Below are 21208 nucleotides of genomic sequence, written 5' to 3' on the forward strand. Positions count from 1 at the left end.
ATTGTTTATGTTAGATTTTTTTTAGAAATATGACGTTGACCCAATCAGGTACATTTATGTTTACAGAGAATCTTCAAATTTGAGCCATTTGATAATCCAGGCATGTTAAAACCAATGCAAAGAGTTACCTACAAGTGTTGTATAGTTATTGTTATTATTAGTCTTTATTAAACAAGGAACATGCATAAAAAACATTAATCTCAAAATGAGAAGAGATGATTTATGCCAGATTTAGCTATTAGCTCATTTGCATCTGCAATCCCTGGGCAGGTACACAGAACAATTACCAGATAATAAAAACATTCATTTCCATGCAACACCATTACATAAACTCTATCACACTAACAATTCTACAAACAAATCTAAAAACACACATAAACATATAAATACCAGCACATTCATCTAGTACAACTATAGGATTACAATTCATTACAATCTAAAATCTGAATCACTGTAAAATTAATATAGCACAGTACAGTACAGTACAGTACATTGCTGACAACTCAAGAGCATATTAGCTGATGAAGCTGCTCTGTACCTGCGTCACAGTTGGTCTGTTTGGGGTCGTAGCGCTGAGCAGAGAGGCTGCGTGCGTGACGCTCCCTAATCTGCTCTTTTTCCATCTCTTCCTTCAGAATCAGCTTTCCTAAACCAGACTGAATCTACACACACACACACACACACACACACACACACACACACACACACACACATACACTTTCAAATAGTTTACTGCATATCCGTGTAGATAAACAGCATTGCAGAACAGGAGCGTTAAGGATACAAAACATGCATATATGGTTTTCATCTCAGGCACATGACAAAGTTACATCACCTCTTCTGCATGAAGTAAATAAAGGTTTCTTGATAAATAGTGGAAATATGACATCTATAATGACCAATGTTGGTAACTGAATCTGTTAAGTTGATGGTTCAAGGTTATCTGACTGACCTTGCTGAGATGTTCTTCCTGCAACTGCTTTCTTTTCAAGGCCTCTTCTTCCTCATCTTCTCTGGATCGTCTCCTCCCTTCCGAACCTATGGGTGACAGTCCAAAAGATGATATAACACATACATAGACATGCATACACACACACACACATCTCTCTGGAGGATGTCATGCTGCACATGTACTTGTAAAGTACAGCTGGATGAAATGCTTCATCCACAGTTCAGTTTTAGAGACAGACAGAAAGATGTGGCTGCTTCATTTGGCTGTTGGAGCAGTAAGAAATACACACAATAAATGAGTAATAGGTGGACGTTAGGACACAAATGTGAGACAGAGTTGACGAGACAGACAAACAGAGGGACTTATTGGAATATTTGGCTACACTGACATGATGAATGTTTCCTCTGGCGGCTTTCATCATTCATGTCAAGAATTTATTGGATGTCGAATACACAGAACGGCACAATGTAAGACAGACAGACAAAAGTCAGTTTGAAGTCAGTCTCAGTTATCTCTGTCCAAGTCATTTGTGGCATTGTGGTGTATAGCTAGTGCACCCAACAGTATAGTAAGTGAACATAAAATGGTGAAACTGATGCTACCTTGAGCAAAAAATAATATGGCAGCAACAAAAACTAAATGATGCCTCTGCACTGTGCAAGCAAAACTTAAAGGCAAATTATGCCTGAATTACAAGAGAGCTTTGAGTGAAGCAGGAATGCAGTTAAGCTTTTGGGCTAGAAAGGAGAAACAGGAAAATTAAGCTGTGGTGAGGCGTCTATTGTGTCGCTATAAGGTAGCAGTGCAAGCATGCCCATCACGAGCCTACTGTACCTAATACAGCGATAGAGTAGGGCCAACAATCACCCTCACTCCGTGAGCTGTCATCCGGAGAGGGAGCGTGGGCAGCGGGGAAGGTGGCGGATCTGATGATGTCATCAGCAGACTTGCTTTGACGTGCTATGGCAGCTGTATCTAGGTTGGTAACCATGGGAACTGATCTATCAGTGTCTGGGTCACAGTCTCAACCACAAGGAGCTTAAACATCTTAGCACCATCTGATCACCAGGCTCAGCAATCATTTTATCCCGCATCTTGGTTTGAAACCTATGCCATCTACAATGCAAAAAGTGTCTTTCCTAACAAGTCACCTAATATTAGATACAGCCTTAAATTGAAGGGAGTCTGAAGTAAGTGGCAAAGAACTGTCAAAGGGCAAGGATCTGTGTGTTTTTGCATATGTTTCATGGATGATTTTTGTGACATTTTTGCACCATTTATGGTGGCTAATGTTAGCTAAAGTTAGCATATTTTAGATAGACGTGTGTAACTGACATTACTGAGTCAATTTGTTGACTTTATGACTCTTCTCTACTTGTGCTACTATAAACACTACATTTTAGAATGTCACAGATAAACATTTCAATGGTTTATCACAAAAGTAAAACAAGAAGTGAACATGTCGCTAGCCAGTAAACATGTTTGTTTACTGGTATCATTCCTTCTGCTCTTAGTCAGTTTTCCTGATAATGATGTTTTAAAGCAGCTGGCTTCTGGCAACTGGCAACATTATCCTCACAACTCAGAAAAAGTTACATAGTGTTGCTTTATTTTAAAAAAAGGCTGACTTTAACATTACTGTAAATGACTTGTTAAGATGGACAATGTGCAGTGTAGAACTGGCTGCAGGTCAGACAGAGGAGGATCGGAGACAGACTTCAAACAGTGCTCGTACACTGACACTGGGGGTGACTACATGGTTAGATGGACACACAGTTTCAGTTGAATAACAAAAGCATTTTTAGTAAAAGAGCCCAGCTCAATAACATCATTTCCTTCAGTATTGTGAATAGTATTCAGACAGACAGTTATGCCCCCTCTTTCTAAAATAAGTCATAAATAAGAGGAGAGGTACCATGTTGTTTGTAGATAGGAGGTTTTCTGTAGATGTTGCTCCCCTGATCTGAAAACAGTCAAATGCAGAAAGGAAAGACATTTACAGAGTATTCAGTGTCTCTGTTATACAAAATAAAACATTTTAAATTTGTTTTACAAAAGTCATGACGCAATATACCAGCATATTTATCGAATTTCTCCCTTTTTCCTGTGTTACATACTGTCTACTGGTGCTCATCTGTGACTATAGTTGTGAAAGAAGAGGGGAAAAAGCAAAAGCTGATCCCAAATGGAGTAAAATGATTGACAGATAGATAGATAGATAGATAGATAGATAGATAGATAGATAGATAGATAGATAGATTGTTAGTTAAAAGTCTGGTAAGAGAGAAAGTAGGGACGAGCAGTGACAGGGTGCGCTCCAGCTCCTACCTGGGAGGTGGAAATGTTTAGGGGTCTGAGAGAGAGGCGGGGTGACCGGCCGGCTGTCAGGCCTGAGCGGGAGGGGGGAGCTCCGGCCACTCGGCGGGTCAGTGCCTCCAGTGAGAAGAACCAAGAACAGAACATAAGCAGGGATACTAAAGGGGAACCACAGTCTGAACGGTGCAACACACAGGGACCATCGGGACCAGTTGAAGTCATTTTGAGCAAATGGGAGACATTCTGGTTGGTTTTAATAAATGCAGTTAATGGAGCCTTTCGCTACAGTATGTGCAAGCAGACGAAGGTACAAAAGCAGCTCAAGCGAGCAGAGAAACGCCGAAGATTAAGGAAAGCAAGACTTAATGCTTGGAAGATGGGTTATGAGTCATGAAGTATAATGTCTGTTTCATAACATGAGTTCACGGTTCAATAAGAGTTCACAGTTTAGAAAGTTGTACCTTACAGCATGCTTCAACACACTAAAAAAACTTTCTTTTTATCTCATCATTACAGTTTACTGGAAACAGGAGACTCATTCTGACACCACAAAAACATTTCCGTCATCCAACTTTCAGGAAACTGTCAGTTTGGATATTGGATTTGGATTACTAGTATCTCTCAAGTACATGCAAAGCTGCAAAACACAAACACAGAGCCTGTCAGCTGCTTTGGCAGAGGCTGTGTTAGTAAAAGGTTAAGAAGTTCATGCCAGTTTGTGAGGAGTCATTGACTTGGCTGCTTGTTGCTTTTCAGACAGGGGTTTGACCATTCATGATGGCAGTTTCTGTCTAATGGGAAATGGTGATGGATCCAGAATGACAGATGAGATTTGGCAGGAGGTGGCATCCCAGGTGATGATGAAGATGATGTGTTGCCTTGGGGGGGGCAGCGGAGTAAAGTGGAGTTGGGCCCTTACCTTGGCTATGGGGGAGGAAGTGGTGTCTGAAAGGGGAGGTGGGGCGGGAGTCACTATTTCTGGAGCCCACACTGTTACTGCACAGGGAGGAGCAGAGCTTCTGCATGCCTGTCAGAGCCTCTGCAGGGAGGGGGATGTGTGGGGCAGGGGACAAAAACCCAGCACCAGGCAGCAGAGGTATTGTGGGGAGGAGATAGAAGGTGAGAAGGTGAGGGCCAAAAGAAAAGGAAGATATACAGGATTCAAATGACGAAAAGAGCAAATCAAAGACACCCACAGAAGTGAGAAGTAAGGAGTATTTGAGATGGTCAGTAAGAAACAAGGAAGACTATTACACTTTAAAATCAGACATTTTAAAGGAAAAAACAGCAAAGTCAGGAGAAATTGTGTTGTTAAAGGTGCAAAATTGACTTTGAGGTTGTTATTCTATAAAAGGAGGGATTGTCCATTGTGTCAAATCAAAGTACTACAAGAAAAAAAAATCAATAAAATAATAACCCAAAAGTCAATTTTGGTGAAGTTCTCCTTTAATACAGTAAATAGATCAGAGGGAGGGAAGTGAGAACCTTAAGGTGGAGGGTCTAATGTGTTTTAGCAACTGTCATGGCCAGTTATCATCTACCTAACAGGTAAAGATCTCATCAATCAACCTTTTAAAAAGTTGAAATCATCAATATTATCACAGACAATGTAACATTATACATACTGTCCATGCACACACGCACACAAATGCGTGCACACATCTCTGCTAAAGTGGTCTGCGTAAGTACTCACCTGGCCTGTGAAAATGCTGCGGCGACCGTGACAAGGTGGGGGTGTAACCATGGCGATTATAAACTGGTGACCCTATGGAGCCCTGACTGGTGGACCTTTGGAGGATGCGTTCCCTCCTGTCGTAAGAGCCCTGACACACACACACACACACACACACACAGGTTACTACACACACTGCTGGGATTAATGATAATACATTATATACAGCATTTACACTGTATTCAGGTGAGAATGAATCTGACAAAATAATATGCTCACCTCAGCGGGTGGGGTTGGCGACATATTTCTTGAGGACTGGAAAGAATCAAACAAGTCTGAATTATGACTTTGTTGTTTGTTTATTTTTTTTTTACTTTTTTAAAAACAATACAGGTGATCTAGATAATGTCAGACTGCTCCATAGATGCAAAAGGCCCAGACAGCCAGAGGTACAGTACCAGTCAAAAGACTGGACACACCTTCCCATTGTCTTGAATGAGAAAGTGTTTCCAAACTTTTGACTGGTACTATAAATACCATAGCATCAAACTATAGTGTTAACAAGGTATAAAAATGGCCCATCTGCTGATCTTCCACATTTTTGCAAACTGTGAAGCAACAAAGCACATGGCCTCCTTTTTATGTGATGCATACCTTGTTACTTTTCTTTGCTATTTTAGGACCATTTATCATCATGAGCACACAGTGACATATCTTACCTTGTCATCAGGCAAGGGTGAACGCTCCCTCCTGGCAGTGTGGAGCTGTGAGGGACATAAAAGTTCAGTGCCGCATAAAAGTTTTTATTACAACATGAAAAGATGTACTGTGTTATTGATAAAAAAGACTCCTTCATGTTTATTAATCCCTCTTTTTATGTCTTTTTCCATGAGGAAAAAGACCTACTAGAGCATCAGAGGAAAATATAGCCCACAACTAAACAGAGGATCAGTTTAGGAATACAATTCTTAATATACAGTATGTCCACAAAGACAGCATGCATGCAGGAGGAGAAGCATGCATTCTGTCTGTTTACCTCTCCCACACTCTCTCGTCTCTCGTCTCTCTCATCCAGGGAGGTGGTGTACATAGGTTCATAGGTAATAAGATCGGGGCGCTCAATGTCATAAATGGCTTTGACTTTTGGAATGGCAGCTAGGTCTCTGTAATCAAGGATCTCATTGTCTACTTTTGCCTAGGGAGACAAATAAAGACAAACATGCACACATGGACAAGAGCAAAGGGAGATTACTACTGTAAAACAATACTATTACTGAACAAGGTGCAACTGTATAGCTATTGTACTATTGTAAAAAAAAAAAAAAAAAAAAAAAAAGGGAAAGGTAATTTCTCACTAGAGAGACAATCTTAGCACAATCTTTTCAAACATACAGCTCTGTGACATATCTTACATAGATCGTGTGACCCGGTGAGCCAGGTATGCTTGAACCAGGTCTGGAACAAATACTCTCGGACGACGACCTCGTAGGCTGTGAGAAGAAAACACAAAAGTGAGTGTTAGTCTCAACATCATCACTCAGGCAGCCATTCTCCCATGATCCACAGCCCCCTGCCGTCTGCATATCACCCGGGAGTATTACCCAAAACACTCCAACATTACATCATTTAGCTTTGTATGAGCGATGAGAGGGAATTGCAAAACCCTGTATTTGCGCTTCATAAAGTACATGAAGTACTTTGAAATACTAACATGTCGTCTCATGATTAGGTCATTCATTTGCAAATTTGCAAAGTGAATGAGTGCTTTAGTGCTGTGATTTTATGTTCTTAAGAATCTCATGCCTGTTTATGGGAAATGAAGAGTTTAGATGACAGCAGCAGTCCTGAATGTAGCGTAATTAAATGAGCTTTTCACCTAATGGATAAATGGGGGTTTTAAAAAAGACAGATTAGTCTGTGACATTGTGTGTGCTCCTCCAAATGTGTGCACATCTTAGTCTCATGCACCTTTGATATGAGTGCAGTTAAGGTGTTAAAAGACAAGACTGAATGACACACAGAGAGGGCACTGCAGGCTGTCTCCAGCAGATGGCAGCATACAGTGCATCCTATGTGTCCTATGTGCATGGTGGAACACAGGATGATGCCATCTCATAGCCAATAGCGAATACAGTACCTGCCTTTCTGTTTTTTGGAGGAATAAGAGGGACGGAGGCAATAGCTGTGGAGGAAGGGAGAGGGGGAGTTCACAGGACATCACACAGGGGTTGTGCCACTTCCAGCCCGACTAACAGTTCACACATACATCAAGGCAAATGTGTCCACATGTAAATATGCACATGAACAAATATTTATACACACACACACATGCAAAGGCACACACACACACACAACATATATTGCCTCAATAGGCAAATTATTTCAACCACATTAGGTTAAGGTTTAACAGTTCAGCAAGGGAGTGATAACAGCCCATGCAAAAAACCTTTGTTACATAGTCTGAATTTCTATCCAGTCCAGTAAAAAGTAGGCATTGGACGTGAACAGAAAAGTGCTTTCAGTCGAGACAAAGTCAAGGACAATGGTGTCAGTGACGCCCAAATTCCTACCCGCTCCCTGTGTCTCTCCTCTGTTCTAGTGGTGTTCTTGCAGCCAGGATGCCAAACTGTTGATCCTGAGGAGGAAGACATAGACAGTCTCAGACACAAGAAATACAAGTTCATTAGCTCATTAGTGCCACAGATGGATATATAGCATGTTCTCGTTATTGAAATATTATTTAGCTGTATATTTTAGGGCTGCAACTAACGATCATTTTCATTATCAATTTATCTGTCAATTTCTTTGTAATTAATCACTTAATTAAACAACCGACTATTGACTACCTCACCTTGCAGATACATCTCTTCTCCTTCTGTGAACATCTGATTGCACCTGCTGCATCTCGCACAGCTGGGATGGTAGTGCTTATCGCCTGCCTGGAAAACACGGCGCAAAGAACAGACTTGACATCACAGGAAAATGAAGATCAATGGTGTCTGCAGTAAAGTTAGTGAAGCGGAGCTGTGACTTCCAGGAAATCAACCCAGTGTTGTACCTGTTCTCAGCTAAACTTCTTTCCTATAACACCCAAATCTTGTTAGTGGAAAGAACAGTTTCATCAGATCTTGTGTGCTAGTAACTGCTCTCCCCCTTCCTTCACAAACAACTGATGATGAAACTGTGGCACTGGAGAGTTGTGAGTAAATATGGTGACTTGACAATGTTCTGCAGGTTCCCTGTAAGTCAGTTGTTGCTCAACAGTACATGAAGGAGTGTAACGCAATGTGAAATCATTTAATGTATTCCAGTCACATTTCTTTCAGTATGAACTTACACAAAACGGTTAAGATTGTTTTGTTAATATTGAATATGACTGCTATGACACCTGGCTGTTTGACACAGTAAACCTGCCTTCAAATATCTGAGTGCTCCTCTTTGTGATAACCTGCATAATAAAATCCAATAAAATGATCTGATGACTAGAGCACCTCAATTTCCATCTACACTGATGTAGCACTTTGCATGCAGAGTGCACCATTATAATGTATGACTTTGACCAGGGATGATAAATACCCAAATGATTTTTTGCCTGCTGTACAACAACCCTCAGGTAACATTTCATCTGGCAAGTGGCCATTCAGAGATATGGAGCCACCGACTAATATTTGCATTTTACATTTTATTGCATCAAAAAAAGTCTACATGATGATGGCTACAGCAGGAACCTAATAGCACCGCCTATCCAATACTTTCCTCACATATGCTGTAAGAAAAAATCACTCTCAGGGATAATAATAGTACTTATGCTATATGTGTAGTATGCCATTTAATACCTCCCCTCTAATAGCTGCATTAATCATTCCTGCATTAATAATATTCACATTGCACTCCCTCGGGAGCAGAGAACATGCAAACCAGTGGCCATAACGTATTTGACCTGGGTCTTGGGTCAGTGATTAGACTATCAGACAGACTGGTATGGCTTTGGTCCCAATGACGCTTTGGCAGCAGCTCAGGGGTGAGATGCCGAGGCCTTTTCCTATTGTCATAAAGGCCTGCCTTAGTGCTGGATTACTGTAAGCCCGGCTGGCTGGCTAGCAGTGACATTTTTATACCATTAAATGACACATAACTCAGTGTCTGATTGGATCACTGTCTGCAGAACAGACAGGCTAGCACTTGTTAGGGAGACTAGTGGACAAAGAATGTCAAGGACAGAAGTGTTGGTAATTTTACACATAAACTCTGCTTTAACCATGTTAATAACACTTTAACACGAGTTTCATAACAGCTGCACAACATATTAATGAATAATGTCCACTTGTCAGATCACAGTAGGTGTTTTATGTAATATTTATATAATTTGTGGCAAGGCAAGCTTATACATGAGTGTGTGCAAGCATGTGTATTTAGCTGGAAAGACCTGAAAATCTGCTAAGAATTAATCTTTTAGTTGAATACACTCATGTCAAGAGTTTATTTGGCTCTGTGCTGAAGAGATTACACCAGAGATTATCAAACTACATTTCACAATTCTGCACCATGCAACATCCTTTGACTGCAGAATTTAAATGTTACACCAACACTCAGCATTTGTAACTACGTTTGAATTTCTCTCCGCATTATGTAAATCCACATAATGCACATGTTAACTTGAAACTTAAGATCTAATTAGCAGGTTTATCTCCTGTAATTGTCTTACATGAACATGAACGACTCAAATTCAAGTGAAAGTACCAGGATTAGGATTCCTTCAAGTATATTCAGAGCACACACTTACCTTAGGCAGGATTCATATGAAATCCAGGTGCAATGTTAATTGTTTGTTTACAGAGGCATATTATAAATTCCACATCACGGAGAAAAGCATCTGTCTGTACCTGGGAGCCAATCAGAGCACTGCAAGTGCAACTGAAGAATGTGATATGTGTGTGTGTGTATCTGTTCCTTACCTCTAGCACCTTCCCTGTAATGAACTGATGACACGCCTCACACTGAACTCCAAAATGGATCTGGTAGTCCTTCTCACAGTAGGGGGCGCCATCCCTGAGAGGCCAGAGACATACTGTATCTCAACACTTGACTGTGAAATATCATAGTGTGAGTGAATCTTATGCAGGCCTGGATTTGACCATGTAGCCTGTAATTACAGTGGATATGAGATGCTTACTTGCTGATGTACTCCCCGGTCAGCACTTTGCTGCAGGCCTTACACTTAAAGCAGCCCAGATGCCACTGTCTGTCCAATGCTAGGAGAGCCTGCCCATTCTTAATGTCTCGACCACATCCGGCACAATCTGAAAAAACAAAGGTTGCATGGCACAAAAAAACACAACGAAAATGTTGTCACAAAAGCTACATCAAAATAAAGGTGTAAGGAAATTCCTGTAGCTTACTGCTTTCAAATGGATCACAACATTGCATGCAAAGAGTGAGACATCTTGACACTAGATGGTGATAGAGGGTAGCTGGGAATGTTCTGACAGCTGCCTCTTTCTATCATCCACATCTCTTTTACCATGGCTCTAAAAGCTCCATCCATATCCAAGTAGGACCCCGAGGCTCTGAAAGCGTATGAGGTTGGTTTCTTAACGAACAATTTTCTTGTCATCTCTTCTTTAATGAATAGAGGATGAAAGCAACACAGAGCCCACTGCAACCACAGGGGACGATAACTGTGTAAGGCATAACGGGGTTGCAATGATGACGTGAGGAGAATCAGCATGCCTTATTTATAGGTGACCTTGTCTAAAAGCTCTTCAACTGCCAACAGAGAGACCAGTGGGGGTGAGAGAGACATGGACATAGAGAGAGAGAGAGAGAACAGGAAGAGGAAAAGAGGAAAGAGAAAGGAGGATGAGAGGAGTTGGAGGAGGAGGGGATCGAGCCCTGCACATTCCCTTTTCCAGGGGAAAGGAAATGCACATCCATGCATAATTTAGCAAGGCCTGTCTTGGTGTTATTCATAAAGGAACATGGCTGGTTGAACACAAAGCAGAAGAAGAGAGGAAGAAGAGAGGTGGAGAAATCCCTGAATGATGCTGCTCCATCATTCAGTCTGCTAGTGTACTGTTATGTGGAACTGTTGAATAATACTAGCTACAAACTGATTCACACACCTCCTTAACCCCTTAACATCCAGTATCCTCCTTTTATTTCCCCTTAGAAGAATAGTTAGGCACTTTGGGAAATATGCTTATTTGCTTTCCTGAAGCTACAGCTATGAGACGGTTAGCTTAGCTTAGCATAAAGACTGGAAACTGGGGGAACAGCTAGCCTTGCTCTGTTCAAAGGTACCAAAATCCACCTACTAGCACCTCAAAAACTTACTAATCAAAATGCCATACCTTGTTTGTCTAAACCGTACAAAAACTGAAGTGTAAAAACAACAAGTTGTGGTTTTGCTAAGCTTAGCTAACCAGCTTGCTGTGGATTCATACTGAACGTTCAGACATGAGAGTATCAGTCTTCTTATTGCTCCAGAAGAAAGCCAATAAGCTATTCTTTAAAGTAGTAGTAGGTTGTTTTTGGTGCTCCAAAATTCAAAGTTACTTTATGTGTTAATACACATTTCCTCAAAATTCAGCAACATATTTGGTGTGTCTGGAAATATTCGGTGTTGCACTAGAATATAAAATAAAACTTTATGGGTTTGAACAATGTTTGGCTGACCCATGACTGGTAATGGGTGTTCATTCATTACAGTTTTTCATGTCTTAGACAGATTTGAACATTTTATTCAGTGTTCAATTAAATTGATGCTAATAATGTGTGGGCAAGATGACTGATGTAGACCTGAAAATTATTCTTCACTGTGACAAATATCACAGCTAAGATGACTGGTCAACAGCTACAATAAAGGTCATGCATGAATCATACCTGACATAATTCTTAACACATAATTCTTTCCAGATACTTTGTCTTTTTAAAACTTTTCAGTACCTTGAAATAACCCCCTTTCACTTTGAAACCTTTGCAGACTTCCTAAAGGTGACTGTAAATTAAAACAGAAAAATAGCCAACACCTTCCTGTTTATTAAACCTGTGTGCATGTGTTCATTTGAAAATAGTTACTCACTGCTAGAGCCCAGGATGTCCTTTGGTCCTGGAGACATGGGCTCAACACAGTACTGACACAGACAGTCCTTCCCGTTAAAGGTCACCCTGTCCCCGGCAGGGAATGGTCGTCTGGAAGCGGGGTGACATCAACAATTGGTCAAATTGCAACAAGACATGAGCTGTGGCCCTGAGCTAAGTGTAAGAGTTTATTAGATGTGGCTTGCAGGTTCTCTGATGGGGCATAGGATGACAGAGGCCGATGATGTGGATGTGTGTCAACACTGTTGGCCTGAGGAGGCCTTTTAGTCGGATGATGCAGACATGACACAGTGTGGTACTGTACTCTGTCAACTAAAATTCCTGCCTTCTCTAACTTTGTTCTTTTGTCACTTTAATAATTCTGAATGGAAATTCACCACACCATTACTGTTTAGGAAAGTTGCACACAAATTAAAGCAATAAAGTCCCCCTCCACTCAAAAATGTGTTTTGTCTTATTGTTGCCTGACTGCGATGTTTGAGCTTCACTGTGCAGAATGATGCATGTGCAGAGTTTGACACTACAGGGCTGTTTTCAAAATTAAAAAGTTTTTCTGTGCTCACTCATTAAATCTGAGTTTAAGGTATGTACCTAAGAGCATGATTTGTGACATCACAACTAGTTTCCAGCCAACCGTGGTCCAGGATGCAACTTACACAAGTGATACATGGAAATTTGAAGCCTCCAGGGTACATATACTGAGAATGGACACTTCAGTGAAGTAGGAGAACTTTTGCATAGAATCTGGATTTTTTTTAAATGAGGAAAAAGGAGTAGAATTTTTAACTAGTTAACTGAACTTTTTTGTTGAAAAACCTTATCAGACACTAAGAGCAGAGTACTTTTACATATCTTAAAACATGTCCCAGGGGTACTTTTAAGATAGAAGTAGCTGTAGAGAGAAACATTTGTGGTGATTTTGGTCAGAATCACCAGAAATAAAAGAAAACAATGACAAGACATGGTCTGGGTTAAATTCGGCCAGAGATATGGTTTAAGTGCAAATTGATTGAATCAGGAAGACTGAGATACTTTCATACCCTGTTTTCTTTCATGCTTCTATCAAATTATTATTGACCTGGTTTCTCTCTTCTAAGGCCTGCACTTTGCTCTGTGTTGGTCAGGGAGTTCTCCAAACCAAACAGATAAATTCACTGTTTGTTGGGACAGATAGCAAAGATGTGTATTTTGTATGTAATTATAGATTTTCTACAACTCACAAGAGTTTTAAGTTTCTCTGGGTTGGTCTGTGGTAATGTAAAATGAGTTGCACGCAAAGACTGGTTGTCTTACTTGCAGATGGTGCAGACGAAGCAGGCAGGGTGGTAGGTCTTGCCCAGGGCAGTGACCACTTCCCCCTCCACGAAGTCCCCACAGCCGTTGCAGCGGGTACCGTGCATGCGTTGGTAGTCCAGCGTGCACAGATACTCTCCATTCTTCATGAAGAAGCCCCCCTGGGCGAGGTCACAGCCACACACTATACAAGACACACACATTGGCATTCTGTAAGTCAAGTCATTTAGTGCTCTTCCCATATATCACACAAAGCATCCAGCCATCAAGTCACCCCACGCATCAATGGTTTGTTAAGACTTGCTAGTCTGTGTAATGCTGAGAGGCTCACTGAATGCATGAAATGGAGGCTGACAAAAACAATCAGTGAGAAATACATTTTAACAGCTCTGTGATTTACAGTATGAGGCGTGAGGGAAAATCCTTTCATCAGCAGTGTTCACAGTCACAAGAAAAAAAACAGAACCTTCTCCCTTTGAAAGGACGCCACATTGAGGCTGCATGTCGGTTAATCAGCACTACCACTGCAAGGTCTTTTTCATTGTAATTGTGGAGGTAGACTGTTCAATGCAACAAGTCTACAATTGTCTAGCCCAGGAAATGACCTTGATCTGTTTCTGAAGATAACTGGCTCTCAATACTCCATACCTCGCTGTCAGTATCCAACAAGCTTCCTTCCATTCAAAATATAACCTTGACATCTTTACAAATATGAAAGACTTTTGAAGGAAGGAATACTAATTAAAGAACAATTGAGAGATTGGAATATTTCAATGTTGATATGTTGGGTCAAACATGGTTTACAGCTTGGAGCACTAAAGATTTGTGGCTTTTCTCCTTTCCACTAATCCATTGTGAACCACAAAAGTTTTTATCTTAACATGCTTTGACTGTCACATGTGTGTGTTAATCATCTTTAAATAGGATTTTAGTGCATCTGCTTTCAGGAGATCACAATCTTTTGATAAGTTCAAATCACAATTTGTATATTTGAATGATCCATGAAATCCATGCTCTCTGCTCCAGGGCTTAAATGTGTTGTTAAGATGCTGCATGTGGTGCCTGATTTGAGGGGAAATTTTAGGGCGTGGTGGCTGATTTATAAAAGGGATTTAACTTCCCACAAGCCCTTTTTTTCAGTGACACATTAACATATTATCGTATGACATCATGAAAATCTCAGCCCTTCCAAAAATTCAGTCATAGCAGTAGCAGAAAACATTTGATAGTCTTAACTTTCTTGTTTTGTTTTTGATTTTTTTATACATATTATGAATATTAATCAATTGTATTGTCAGATAGACGAGAATGCAGAGTCATATGATTGAGATTATTACTGTATATGTTGTGGAAACTCCACATCTGGTCTGATCAAGGTTCAGGCATAAGGCGTGTCTGTATGTACAGTATTCCAACCACATAATGATCACATGAGCTATGCAGTCCACCACTTTGGCACCACAGGGTTAGCCTGGGAATTTAATAGCCTTTTGGAAACGCCACAGCTAAGCAGGAAAATATTTTGATGTTTGAGATAACTGCACCTAATCATTCTTATGCAATGAGCCACGCTAAATCCTAGGGATGAATGAGAGCGAGTGAGGGAGAGAATCAGATTTAATTGCATTAGGGCTCAGGGATGATGAGATTAGCTTGTAAGCTAACTGAGTCGAGAGAACCAGCAGTGGAGACCTGGTGGCCTTTGACTGTGATGTCCAGCCACCTCGGCTTTTTACAGATCCACGCTATTACATAAAATGCCTTTTTGGAAACTTAAGAGGGTCGACTTATGAAAATGAAATGGAAGTGAATTTAGGGAAATTGAAAGATTTTTGCTCATGATTGATTCTCATGCAATGAACCAAATGCATGCAAAACGTGGCTATATGTTGTGAGTCTGCCAAGGGATAGTATCTGTTAATGACTTCTGAGTGTCAATAAGCTCAGTCAACCTGGCATGACCACAACAGACAATTATTATTAGCCGACAGGTTGGAGACTGACAATAGCAAAATGTAAATTTACAGCAAGGGCTAGGACAGTATGTCTTTTAGCTATTAAAGCTATCCTCATGTCTTCATCAGCAACCTCTAACTCACACACACATACACTTTTATCACCACCGTGTCTCTAAAGGCATGTATATCCACTTGTAAAGGACAGAATTAGGTACTAATCTCAGCGTTTGCTTGTGTTATTCTGGGCCCTTGGTGAAGTAAGCTAACTATAACAGTGCTCCAGTCACAGATTAACTACAAAGGCTTCAGCAGGGCAGGTCCAACCTACAGGAGTAAGACTGCTCGGCCAGCAGTGGGCGGCTAAATTGTAATCGTGCCAGAATGCCAGAAATCCATCCGTAATAAGGCTAAATGCAGAGGGATTTGCATCCTGCATTCACTTGTCATAGAATTCTGGATGGCACTTTAATTGAGGTATGTAGATCTAAGAAGTGAAGATGAGTCATGCCTTGTTAGAGGAGGATGGGAGTGACATTGTGGCCTTTAGGGACTTCTCCTATCAGACTTTGCGTGGTTGGGATGCTTTTTGCTACAGTCATGGGAAAGAACAATTTGTTCAGTTGCACCTTTGTCATTTCTTATCTAAGGTGCCATCAGACATATCATTCCTCTATACCTGTGAACTATCATACTTCCCCAGTACATACAGCACTCAGGAGAACCATATTTGACAGAACATGATTGTTGTTTATTAGGCAGCTTGTACTCAATGAAAAGAAGCAAATGTCCTACTATTGTGATTGTATCAAATTAACTATGAATTTTAAAACTTCACACCTTAGCTGCCAATTTTCACATGACTCCCACATTTTTCCTATTCAGAAAAAAAACACTCGTCTAAGCTATCTGAGGGCTCATATCAACAAATATGAAAAATGCAAATTTTTAGCAGTAAATAAATAACTTATTTACCATAGAGTAAGTATTTCTGTTCACAACACTATGGTTGTCTGGCATGGGGTACCAGTGAGCCAATTCACTAGCAGTAAGAACACGTTAAACCCTTTCAACACTCAATATACAGTACGTGATTACATGAAATGCACAATCACTGATTTGCGAATAACTACCTAAATTCTGGAAAAGCTGATTGCTTGCTGATTATTTTTATTAATTAACTTTGTGGTACTGTACCTTTACAGGTGAAGCACTTGAGGTGGAAGTGCTTGTTCTGCACCCGCAGCACCTCGCCCTTACATGGCTCCCCACACTTATAGCACTGAATCAGGGGCTTCTCTGTTGAGTGGTGGTGTGTGTCCTGCGCATGAGCCACTGCAAGAGAGGATACATTAGCATTACTATTGGACTGTAAAGTTGATGAGTCATCCTGGTCGCTTAATGTGATGTGGTAGTCTGTGCAGATTTGTTCCATTGCTTTTCGGTTTTTGGAGTTGTGTTCATCTGAGGACACGCTCTTCATAGGGACCAGAAAAACCAAAGATAAAGACCAACTGCAGGGAGCTTGTCAGGGTAAAGAAAGAACAACATTGAAGAGGACAGCACAAGTTGGGGTTCACGGCCTGGATAGGCTCTCTAGAGAACAACAGCCTAAATATAGTCTGTCTTGATCCATAGAGTATGGATGGAGAGTCAAAATGCTGAGGGGAGCAGGGCTTGGTAAACAGCATGCTAAAAGGGTATTGATAAAATCTATTTCACTGTATTTTCACCCTCAAAGGAAAATATATTGGAGTTACAGCCCATTTACTGTCTGTGCCTGGTTTATGTTCCCAGTATTCATTTTGCAAAGTATGCCATGCACTGTCAGATCTTTAAAAATATTGACATGCTTTTTCCATCTATAAAAAGTAAGTTTCAGTGTCAAAAACAGCTTGAGATGAAACTTCTGTCCCACCAACAAATACAATGAATAAAACAACATGACTGTGACAAATATGTTTTAAAGAAACATATTTCTTTGGCTGACATGGCTTCCTGTGAATGTCAAGTGTTTGACAGTAGGCAGAACATGGCCTCTAGCTCAGGTAACAATAAAACAGAACAGGCTTTTATGTTTGCTGTGATTGAATATCTCACTCAGAAGTTGTAAAAGGGGGAATGAAAGGGAGGCAGGAAACATCTGCTTGTAAAGGCAGAAAGATTAACCATCATATCTGTAACTACACTAACTATATGCAAGAAGAAGAAAATCATTTGTAAAGTAGGAGCAATTTTGAAAAACACCAACAGCCTACAGCCAAGCTAGCAGCACTGCTAATGTCAGCATGCTAACATGCTCAAAATGACAATTCTGATGCTCATCACCTACTAAACAAATTTTTTAATGTTTACCATGGTCACTGTCTAAGTTTAGCATGTTAGCATGCAAACATTTGGTAATCAGCACTAAACTGAGGCTGATGGGAATGTCTTAAGTTTTACAGGTTATAAACCAAAGTCTTGGACAAATTCTAATTTTGACTTGATGATGGTGCCAGATGAAAAGTCAGGGCATCACCAAAGTTGGACATGAATATCTGTGCCACATTTCATGGCAATCTATCCAACTGTTCCAAAAATCATGGTGGCAATACAGGAAAAGCCAGAGGATTGCCAAAGTAATACCCCTTTTTCATAGCGGATATTTTGTCATGTCATTACAAGAAAGGCATAGGTGTGATTAATAAAATCAGTCACGACTGCGTTCCATTTATCCGTTCCAATTTCAGGCTTCTGGTATTGGGTATGCTGGCTCACTATCATGACTTACTGGAACATTTAATGGATCTGAGCCATTGTTAATGTTATTAGCAACACCTGTGCTATTCCTACTATGACAAGTCAGAATGTCTGCCGTGAAAAAGGTCTATTAGGATTCATTGTCTGGGAACCATGGATGTTTGTACTAAATTTCATGGCACTCCATCTAATAGTTGAAATATTTCAGTCTGGACCAAAGTAGTGCACTAATTGACCAACTGAGTGGCGACATAGCCATCCCTAGAGCCATGCCCCTAGCAAGGCTAAAAATTACTCTGGCATCCCTAGATCTTGATATCTGAGTAAAGATTTAGACATCACTTTCTTAATGAGGTTTTTGACAGCCATTGCAATTATATAAGAAGCTATTATGAAGTTGCATGGCTACAAGCAGTATCTAGTCTTATCTTTAGATCCATGCCATGTCAGCCTGTGGCCCTCCTCAGGAAAAAAGTTTGGGTGTCCTTGACATAGACAGACATTAATCCAGCACTACTGTACAGGATGTAAAAACTGCTACAGTGCCGCACTGCACACAGCTTATCAGCTATTCTGAAAGCAGCAGATTATTTCACATCCAGGAGCATTAGGCAGCCACTTTCTCTCATCCTCTCGTTTCCTCTTTCTCTCCCTTTTTCAAACAAAGACACACACACACACACTCACCAAGAATACACATGAAAGGATCTTTGCTCTTTCTGCTCTGCAATGAATCATTAGTCTGCCAGACTAAAATAAGACACCACCAAAGGTACAGAAATAGCATCATGACCAATCAATGGTCTTCCAAAGAGAGACATTACTCTGGATTATTGATGACTTGGCCTACCTTGCATTGCACTTATACAGTTGCAGTGGCTTTCTAATATTGAGGGATGGTTTAATTGCAGTGAAATTGGTCTTCAGAACATTATTGTTTTAAGGAGACACTTCAAAAGTCTTTGATTTATCTTCTAGGGGCAGTCTAAAACATCCTAAGCCAACTCTTGCAGATGTACATAACATCAATCACACAAACTTCCTTTATTCATATGTTTGATTTGAAAGCAGTTGTGAGACGGTGAAAAACAGTGAAGACAGAAAACGGGAGAATGGGAGAGAAGCTGGAAAGAATGTGGGTACAAGGAGCGGTGTGTGTGTGTGTGTGTGGGGGGGGGGGGGGGGGTTTCTCCCTGGTGTCTCTGATGTGATTACACTCAGCAGGACAATGAGTCATCTCTGGTTGAACCAGACTACAGTGACAGTGAACGGAGTCTCAGCAGGTCTGTGTGTGACATTGCACCTCCAAAGAAAAACACAGGCCATCTGGGTTACTGAACATCACAAAAATATCCTGTCTGATTAATCTTTTTAGGCCTCATGCTCACTTTTCATCTTATTTCGCCTGGTGCAACTTAAAGGAAAACTCCAGCTCATAAGAATATTTATTGGTTATGATGGCACTGTACTGAATGAAGTAATTGCTGAGATGGCAACATCACTACAACAAACTCAGACTGGCCAAGAAACACAAGCGGTCAGACAATCAGACAAGTTATAAGTGGATCAACAGTTAAACCAGATTATCTAAAATAATTATTTTTGGGAGATGAAACCGAATTTGATTGCACCCAAACTATTGAAAATAACCACTGATTGCACCAGAGAAAACTGTGTAAACACAACTATATGGTAAGCACGGTAGATCAAAGTTGAACCAGGAATTCAGCCTGTAAACCATTCTGGATGTTTACAACAGACTGACAGACAGAAATGGTAGTAACAGGAAGGAAAACTGCAAAAATAAGACAAGTTGTAATAAACAGTCTTTAATACAAAGGCAAGGTGAAATCTACTTGTTCAAAAATTTGATTCATGAAATTTTAAACCTTTTTTTGACAAGCTGGATACACAGTATAGACACATTATTACCATATAAAGTTGCTGAGGTGAAGGTGCAAAAAATTGCCTATTTACCCATCCAGCAGACACGGAACAACACTAGCATTCATTTGGAGTTGTGTCTCTGGCCACCTGTCAAACATGAGTCTAATATTTACTCTCCTTTAGTTCTTTAGGTGTTTTGGTCTCCACCAACTCCTATGAAAAATCTGTCTCTTCAGATTCTAAATATTTTTTGCCTGTGTGTTGTTTTGTGCTGGAAAGGCAGCGTACAGGGCGTTTGTCAGAGCTTTTTCTCCCAAACGGCTGCCTGCTGCTGGAAACAAGCTGGATTTGAGTTGTGAGAATGAACTAAAACAATGAGCTGCCAGATTCTAAAACTCTCTGTAGAGCTGAGGGCAACTGCAGAGTCGGATGACAATTTCTATGAGCAGTTAGTAAGTAAGTAGTAGTATAGGTTCACAATTATTCAAGTCTGTCTTAAAACAAGAGGCAGGTGCCCATATAAAAACTGAAACAGGTTTTGTTTGCTGTAATCATTCCTCCTGTTCATAGCCATTAAAGGATCCCCTCCAAATGCACTTTCAATGTGAGTGATGGGGGACAAAATTCACAAGCCTCGTTTTGAGCAAATATGAGTTACAGTCTTTGTAGTGGAAAAAAATTCCCTCTATGTGTCCCAACGGACAGTGTTTTCCTGTTCAGCTGCAGTGGAAGGATCACAACAAAAAGAGGGAATTTGGTACTAAAAAGCCTGTAACTTTGAAAAATATTGACATGATTTGACTAATTTAGACAGCTGAAACCTCATATGAGCTTCGAATAAATGTTTAAATACATTTTTGCACAGATTGTGGATTGATTTTGTTCCCCATCACTTACATTGAAAGTGTATTAGAAAGGGATCTCTTAATGGTCAGTATGAACAGGATGAATGATTACAGCAAGAAAAACGTGTTAGTGTTATCTGGGCACCTGACTGCTGTTTTAGGACAGACTTGAAAAATTGTGAACCCGTCCTTTAATATAAAAACATTGATTAGAGCAGCTTTCAAGTATATACTTTTCATTGTTGTGATGTCAACGATCTCTCTTCAAGTCTGATTGTATAACTTACTTACTATTTTTAACATTAGAGTGTTGCGTTGATGGCAGAGACATTCCAGTATGGAAAAGTCAACGTTGCTAACGTCATAGCAGGTTGACGAGAATCCAAGACAGATGTTTGAATCACATGCGCAAAGAGGATCTAAAAACTGGGGTTTGGATGGGAAT

General features: G+C 40.4%; 1 protein-coding gene across 7 annotated transcripts in view; it reads right to left on the reverse strand.

The window, feature by feature from the left end:
* Positions 1–21208, reverse strand: part of ablim1a (actin binding LIM protein 1a) — a 41560-nt gene that overhangs the window by 3656 nt on the left and 16696 nt on the right. For 2 of the 7 annotated variants that reach the window (XR_010931317.1, XR_010931316.1), the window contains exons 2-20: positions 16487–16624; positions 13335–13518; positions 12022–12131; positions 10114–10240; positions 9896–9989; positions 7792–7879; positions 7511–7575; positions 7078–7122; positions 6353–6430; positions 5977–6135; positions 5660–5704; positions 5220–5255; positions 4962–5091; positions 4188–4307; positions 3281–3385; positions 2868–2915; positions 1787–1927; positions 953–1038; positions 539–662 (exon numbers count right to left, since the gene is read on the reverse strand). Coding sequence is in view for 1 of the 7 variants with exons in the window: in XM_067609628.1 (XP_067465729.1) it covers positions 539–662; positions 953–1038; positions 1787–1927; positions 2868–2915; positions 3281–3385; positions 4962–5091; positions 5220–5255; positions 5660–5704; positions 5977–6135; positions 6353–6430; positions 7078–7122; positions 7511–7575; positions 7792–7879; positions 9896–9989; positions 10114–10240; positions 12022–12131; positions 13335–13518; positions 16487–16624 (1803 nt within the window). In the remaining 6 variants the exon portion in view is untranslated. The remainder of the gene's footprint in view (positions 1–538; positions 663–952; positions 1039–1786; positions 1928–2867; positions 2916–3280; positions 3386–4187; positions 4308–4961; positions 5092–5219; positions 5256–5659; positions 5705–5976; positions 6136–6352; positions 6431–7077; positions 7123–7510; positions 7576–7791; positions 7880–9895; positions 9990–10113; positions 10241–12021; positions 12132–13334; positions 13519–16486; positions 16625–21208) is intronic. The other 5 variants (XR_010931315.1, XM_067609628.1, XR_010931318.1 and 2 more) reach the window with 5 other exon arrangements.

Source organism: Thunnus thynnus, chromosome 14, assembly GCF_963924715.1.
Source record: "Thunnus thynnus chromosome 14, fThuThy2.1, whole genome shotgun sequence".
Lineage (NCBI taxonomy): Eukaryota > Metazoa > Chordata > Actinopteri > Scombriformes > Scombridae > Thunnus > Thunnus thynnus.